The 6,910-nt window shown below is 47.4% G+C and overlaps 1 protein-coding gene across 1 annotated transcript in view; it reads left to right on the top strand.

The window, feature by feature from the left end:
• ARHGAP36 (Rho GTPase activating protein 36) overlaps window positions 1-6,121 on the top strand; it is an 8,368-nt gene extending 2,247 nt beyond the window's left edge. The window contains exons 3-12 of the mRNA XM_077769598.1: window positions 130-195; window positions 716-951; window positions 1,203-1,395; window positions 1,628-1,683; window positions 1,941-2,091; window positions 2,545-2,693; window positions 2,871-3,047; window positions 3,284-3,381; window positions 3,518-3,624; window positions 5,587-6,121. Of these exons, the coding sequence (XP_077625724.1) occupies window positions 130-195; window positions 716-951; window positions 1,203-1,395; window positions 1,628-1,683; window positions 1,941-2,091; window positions 2,545-2,693; window positions 2,871-3,047; window positions 3,284-3,381; window positions 3,518-3,624; window positions 5,587-5,744 (1,391 nt within the window). The 3' untranslated portion in view covers window positions 5,745-6,121. The remainder of the gene's footprint in view (window positions 1-129; window positions 196-715; window positions 952-1,202; window positions 1,396-1,627; window positions 1,684-1,940; window positions 2,092-2,544; window positions 2,694-2,870; window positions 3,048-3,283; window positions 3,382-3,517; window positions 3,625-5,586) is intronic.
• Window positions 6,122-6,910: the final 789 nt, after the last annotated feature.

Below are 6,910 nucleotides of genomic sequence, written 5' to 3'. Positions count from 1 at the left end.
CTTTCAGCGGGCCGGACGGAGCTGCTTGTTCCCCTCCTACCCCGCGGATCCATACATTGCGATGTTTTCGTCATTTATCAAATCCTATTTGTGTGAGCGTGCGTGTCTTTTCTCTTTCTCTTCCCATAGCTCTACCTATTGACCGTCCAAACACCTTGGAGAAGTGGTTTCTGATTCTGAGAGGACAGCAGAGGGGTGAGGGGCTCTCGTACTTTTCTTAGGAAATAAATGGGCTGTTGCCCCCCACCCCCGTATTGTGTCCCTGGCTACTGGAGACCCGGCGGTGCCCATGGCTTCTAGGGGCACTCGATCCCCCCCACCCCTACACACAACCCCATTGGGATGATTTCAGGAAATGGCGCACTCGCTGCAGACGCTGGGCGGTCCCAGCAGATCTGCCTAAGCCTTCTGCGTGGATCCACCCCAGACAGTCGCCCAGAAGAAACTGCCCTCATTGCTTCAAGGCTGTCACCCCCCTGGCAGGACCTAAGGACCTTGAGCCCCGTCGGGGTAATTTGAGTGGAGCTGAGTCCTTCCGCCAAACCACTGCAGGGTCTTTCTGGCTCCCTCCCCAGGGAGGGGCGCTGCGGGTCTGGAGGGGTGGGGTTGGTTGCAGGCTGTTGCTTAGAGGAGCGCTACAGCCCCTGCAGTTCTTCCTGATTTAAACGCTGCGGAGCATTGACGTTTCTCGTTCTTTCTTTCCCTGGCTCCCCAGTCGTATCACTCAAGACGTTTGGCATTCGCCTGGAAGAGGTGCTGTTGAAGGAGCTTCCCCGCCGCAAACATCTTGAACTAACAGCCGCGATGCAGATTGAAGAATCCACCGGTCAGGCTTCGGGCCGTCGTCGGGGAAACGTGGTGCAAAGGATGTTTGGCCGCATCAGGCGCTTTTTCAGTCGCAGACGGGATGAGCCCACCTTGCCCAGGGAGTTTACTCGCCGTGGGCGTCGAGTGAGTTAAACCCTCCAGATTCCAAGCTGTGGCCGTCCCTGAGGTGTCCAGCAATGCGGGGTGGGAGGGTCAAGGCCTGTGACCTCAGAGGGAGGTAGGGCTGAACAGAACATGTGTGTCTGGAGGGGGGAGGGTGTAATTGGCTTCCCACGGAGAGAAGGTCTCCTGTTGTGAACGTGACACAATCCCCAGGAAGGTCCGAAGTGACCCTCCTGCTCCCCCACATTAAGATAGTCTGGACTTCTCCACAGGGTGCAGTATCCGTGGACAGCCTGGCTGAACTGGAGGATGGGGCCCTGCTGCTGCAGACCCTGCAACTTTCCAAGATTTCCTTTCCGATTGGCCAGCGACTTCTGGGATCCAAAAGGAAAATGAGCCTCAATCCGATTGCTAAACAAATTCCCCAGGTTGTTGAGGCTTGCTGCAGCTTCATTGAGAAACATGGTAAGGGGGCCTTGATGGTTTAATCAAGGATTAAATGATGGCTTAATCAAGGTAGGAAGCAATTAAAGGGAAAGAATCGTGTTCTAGAAATGGGTAGAGAAAAGAGGTCACAGGGTGAAGGATGGGAACATTCCCGGGCCACCAATTGGGAATGAGACTCAGGTGGGGAGAGGGGAAATGCTATGGGGAAGGGGACCAGAGGTACTTAGCATCCCTTGGTCTTTTCTTTCAGGCTTAAGCACAGTGGGGATTTTCACCCTGGAATACTCAGCAGAGAGAGTGCGTCAGGTAAGCTGGCTCTGTTTACACCTATGTTCCCTGAGTGAGGGAAAAACGGTGTGTGTGTGTGGGGGGGGTCTCCTCCACAGATGTGAGGGGAGTTTCATGCCTGGTGGGGGGGATCAAGGTCTTCTTTCTAGCCCCTCAGGCACACCATATTGCCAGCGACCTCCGCTGAAGCTTGAGACTTCTGGAAGGAAATGCCAGGAGGGAAGCATGTGATGAGCAGGAGACAGAGTCCATGTCTTCTCTCTCTTTTTTTCTAGCTCCGTGAAGAATTTGATCAGGGTCTGGATGTAGTGCTGGATGACAATCAGAATGTGCATGATGTGGCTGCACTCCTCAAGGAGTTTTTCCGTGACATGAAGGACTCTCTGCTGCCAGATGATCTGTACATGTCTTTCCTCCTGACAGCAAGTGAGTCTTCTGCTGTAACTTTTCAGGCAAGGAGAAGAAATAGTACGGGAGTATGGCAGCCTAGGGACAGAGCTCTGGCTACAGGAACCCAGGGAACTAAAACAGAATAAACATCAGAAGATGGAAACACCTATCCAGATTACTTTCCCTATATCTCTGAATAGTCCATTGTAAGTCTATTGTTTGGAGATTTCTCTAGAACTTCTTAAAGCTATGTGTGTCATCTCATGGCAAAGAAGGACCTAGGTTCTGTAGAAGGGGTCTGCTTTTGATGGGAGCACTTCTTGCTTTTAGGGCTCCTGAGCTCAAATGCTTTGGGAATGAGCAAAGACAAGATGCCTGGGTACTTCCTCCATAGCCCTTCCTCAGTTTTCAAGCATAATAACATCTCTTTGGGTATTAGGCTGCTGTCAAGGCTAGCCCCTGAGCCAACCCCTGCTTTCCTTCTTCTAGCTCTAAAGCCACAGGATCAGCTTTCTGCCCTGCAGCTGCTGGTTTACCTGATGCCACCCTGCCACAGTGATACCTTGGAGCGTCTGCTGAAGGCCCTGCATAAGATCACTGAGAACTGCGAGGACTCCATTGGCATTGACGGACAGTTGGTAAAAACCTCTGGAGAAGGGTAGTGAGAACTGTAGTAGGGGACATGTATGGGAGTGTATGAGAGAGAGAGACAGAGACAGACGGTAGAAGGAATCAAGAACAAAAGGAGACGTTCATATTTGTGTTACTTCCATTATTGTTTCAGAGTTGATCACTATCTGCTTTCCTTTTTGTAGGTTTCAGGCAACCGAATGACTTCCACCAATTTGGCTCTGGTGTTTGGATCTGCTCTCCTGAAAAAAGGGAGATTTGCCAAGAGGGAGTCCAGGAAAACAAGATTGGGGATTGACCACTATGTTGCTTCTGTCAATGTGGTCCGTGCCATGATTGATAATTGGGATATTCTTTTCCAGGTAAGGGGAGCTGTTGGACAAACTTCTTTCATAGCTTTCTCTTTCCTATTCACAAGTCAAGTGAGGGCTTACATGCATCCCTGAAGGTAGCCAAAGCAGGCAGCCACTAAGTCTTCCAGAAATTCCTCCTACATTCAGCGGTCAATGGTGTCTTCAGTCCTGGATACCTGATAGAGAGGAGTATATATTTTAAAATGTTGTGTAATAAAGGCTAACATTGCTTATTTTACCCTCAGGTACCTCCCAACATTCAGAAGCAGGTTGCTAAGCGTGTGTGGAAATCCAGTCCTGAAGCCCTGGATTTTATCAGACGCAGGAATTTGAGGAAGATCCAGTGAGTGTTTTCTTGGATTGTTTAAGCTTAGCCTGAATCAGAATCTCCTATGGTGGCTTCCAATCTGACACCACCATCATGTTAGGCAACCCAAGTATGAAAACTGACTTGCTTTTTCAAATTCATTCCCACCCAGGAGTGCTCGCATAAAGATGGAAGAGGATGCTTTACTTTCTGATCCAGTGGAAACTTCTGCCGAAGCCCAGGCTGCTGTCCTTGCTCAGAGCAAGCCCTTTGATGAAGGTCAGTTCCCTGCTGGAGGTCTGGCCCTTGCTGAAGGTCAGGCCCTTCCTGAAGGCCAGGTCCTTGCTGAAGATGAGCCCCTTGAGGAAGATAAATCCTCTGAAGAAGATGTGTCAGGCCATGAAGAGCTAGTATTTGAATATTTCAGTCAAGGAGTAATCTTTGGAGAAATTAAAGGTCTTGAGATCCCAAATGACCTTGAGATTCAAGGCCTACATCTTAAATGCATACCAGAGCTTGAAGAAGAAGAAGAAAAAGAAGATGATGATGATGACAACGATGATGATACCCTAAATTTTGATGATCTTCTTCCCCTTGAAGATATTCTAGACCCTGATGATGAAATTCCTGAACTCATTGAAATCCCAGACTTTGAAGAAATACCGTATTTTGATATGGTCCCAGACCCTGAAGGAGCCCCAGATGTGCAAGAAATCCCAAATCCTGGAGAAAACTCAAACCAAAGCCTTGAAGAAGGGCCAGATTTTGAAGACAACCAAAACCTTGACCTTGCAGGAATTCCCTATCTTGATGTAATCCCGAACAATGAAGATACTGATGAAATCCCAGACCATGCATATGCTTCAGAAAATGATGAAAACCCAGATTCTGAAGATCCCAATCTTGAAGAGTTCCAAGCTCTTGATAAAGTCCCAAATGATGAATCCTCAAATGCTGAAGCAATTCCAGGCCACGAAGAAGCCCCAGAGGTCAATGGGATTTCAGATTCTGATGAAGACCCTGATTTTGAAGAAGTCCCAGCTCTTCATGTGGTGCCAAGCCCTGAGGAAGCCCCTGTGGGTCATGAAATACTAAATTATGAAGAATCCCCAGAGGTTAATGGACTCACAGACTCTGAAGAAGATCCCAATCTTGAAGAGGTGCCAGCTCTTGATGGAGTCCCAAATAATGAAGAAACCTCAGACACTGAAGAAATTCCAGATCAGGAAGAAACTCCAGAATTCAGTGGAATTGCAGGTTGTGGGGAAGACTCCAACCCTGAAGAGGACCCAACTCTCCATGTGGTAACGAACCCTGAAGACGTCTTTGATTTTTATGAAATTCAAGACCAGGGAGAATCCTCAGATGCTGAAGAAATCCCAGGACATGAATAAGCCTCTGATGTTGGTGGAATCCAAGACTCTAAAGAAAACCCCAGTCTTGAAAAAGACTCAATTCTTAATGTGGTTCCAGAGTCTGAGGATGCTCAAATTCACAACAAAATTCCCAGTTCTCAGAAAGACCAAGCTAATACTTTTGAAGAGAATGAAGTTACCAGTTTGGTTCCAGAGCCTGAAGATGTCTCCATTCTCAACACAATTCCAGACCCTCAGCCAGGCCTTACTGTCAGTCTTGAAGAAATCATGAATGTGGAAGCTGTCCCAATGCCTAATGATCTTGATTCTAGAGAAGTTTGGAATCCAAAGGCAATAAAGTTCCACAAAGATGCAGATGTTACATTTCCTGTAAATACCACCCACCTTAAAAACATGTCTTAGCCTAGTCAAATCATGGACCACAAATCCTCCCCAGAGTCTTTGATGACCAATACCTGCTTTCTCCCCTTCATAAAATGCTGTAAGCTTTCGGCTCCAGCTTTTACTCATTTGCTTAGTAAAATTAGGCTGGTTGTAGGGTTGTGGTTGTTAGGAGGCCACCTTCTTCCCCACCTGCTGGATGGTATTGTTCATTTGCTGTAAGCACGGGGTATCTGTCTCACTCGTTTTGTTCTCTAACCCAGCCCCACCCCAACCACCTTCTACAGGGGACCTAGATTTAGAGATCGGTGTTCCACTGTTAGGCTGTAGTTTTCTTAACATGTCAAATGGGGATAATCTTTCCTACCTTAGCTTCTTGCTTCATATTGTATTTGAAGTGCAAAATTAGGTCTTAGTCCCTTGTGTGCTGTGCAAAGTATGAAGTCTAGAAACATAAGAAGTTAACACTGTTACTATTTTCCAGGTTCCTCTGAGGAGCCAGCTGTGCCTCCTGGCAATGCCCGTTCCCATGACGATGAGGAAGGAGCGGGTAACCCCCCCATTCTGGAGCAAGACCGCCCATTGCTCCGTGTGCCCCGGGAGAAGGAGGCCAAAACTGGCATCAGCTACTTCTTTCCTTAGATGTTTTTCCTTCTATAAGGTGCCAGACAGGGGAAAAGGGTGGGGGTAGACCTGAGATGTCACAGAAAACATTGAGGGTAAAGATCTGAGGGTAAGAAGGATTTCCACCTGATGCTCGGGTCAGGCTGAGAATTCCAAACACACTGTCAGCCCCTTCACTGGGGATGTTTGGTCCCTTCAGCTAGTAAAAGCAGAGATGTTTCTGTGTCATGCCCAGGCTCCCTGGTGCTACCTTGCCTTTCTCTTTTACCCCTGATCCTGGCTTTCCCACACTACAGCCTGTCCTTTAATAGATGTGACATTTGTGGTAAACATCTTGTCCCAGAGAAGCTCACAAATCTCGAGGTGCTTTCCCTCCCCCAAAAAAGGGAATTGCATGTTTTTCCTGACTTTCCTTCCCTCCTCCCGAGAGCTCAATTGGAAAGGCCCTCAAGAGGCATGCTAGGATGTTAGGTCAGCCTATTGACAGCTGACAAACAATTAATGCTAAACCATGTCACACCAACTCATAGCCATGTCCCCGCAGCAACTCCACCACCTCAGGATTTTTTGCTCCCCCCAAATTATTTAGACCAATGACTCATTAAACAGCCACCCCCAAAATTCTGTGCAGTTTTGCTCAGGTCACGCTAACAGGGAAACCTCAAATGTAAGCCTAACTAGCCTTCTGGGGTCAAAAGTTAGAGGAAAAATTTGATTTTATTACCTAGATCTGTTTTACGGACAGCTGGGTTCACACCCTGTTGTCAGCAAAACAGCTAGTTAGGTAGAGACACATAGTTCCAAGTAGTTAAAGTCACCTGATTCCAAACATTCTTACCTATCGTCTCTGTAGCTCCTCTATGCAGGACGGTACAAATTTGCGGGACATGGTCTGGTAACATGCAGATATGGGTTATGTATGACATGCAAAATTATAGCTGATATTGAGGGGTAACAACTGCTAAGTTCATAGAATGAAGAATGTATTGTATTGAGGGATAGAAATTGATCACATAATGGGTAACAACCGCAGAGCTCGAAGATTTGTGATTGTTAAAACTTCTCTGGCATTTAATCATTAATAAACATCTGTGTTGTGACAGCAGCATACTCATGGCTTACTCTGTGTGTGTGTTTCAAATTTGAAAATTGGATTGGTGAGTTGGGAAACTCTGACTGGAGCT

This window comes from Crocuta crocuta, unplaced genomic scaffold (assembly GCF_008692635.1).
Source record: "Crocuta crocuta isolate KB4526 unplaced genomic scaffold, BGI_CrCroc_1.0 scaffold789, whole genome shotgun sequence".
NCBI classification, from domain to species: Eukaryota; Metazoa; Chordata; class Mammalia; order Carnivora; family Hyaenidae; genus Crocuta; species Crocuta crocuta.
Note: the sequence above shows the minus strand (reverse complement) of the source record. Positions and strands in the feature narration are given on the sequence as shown.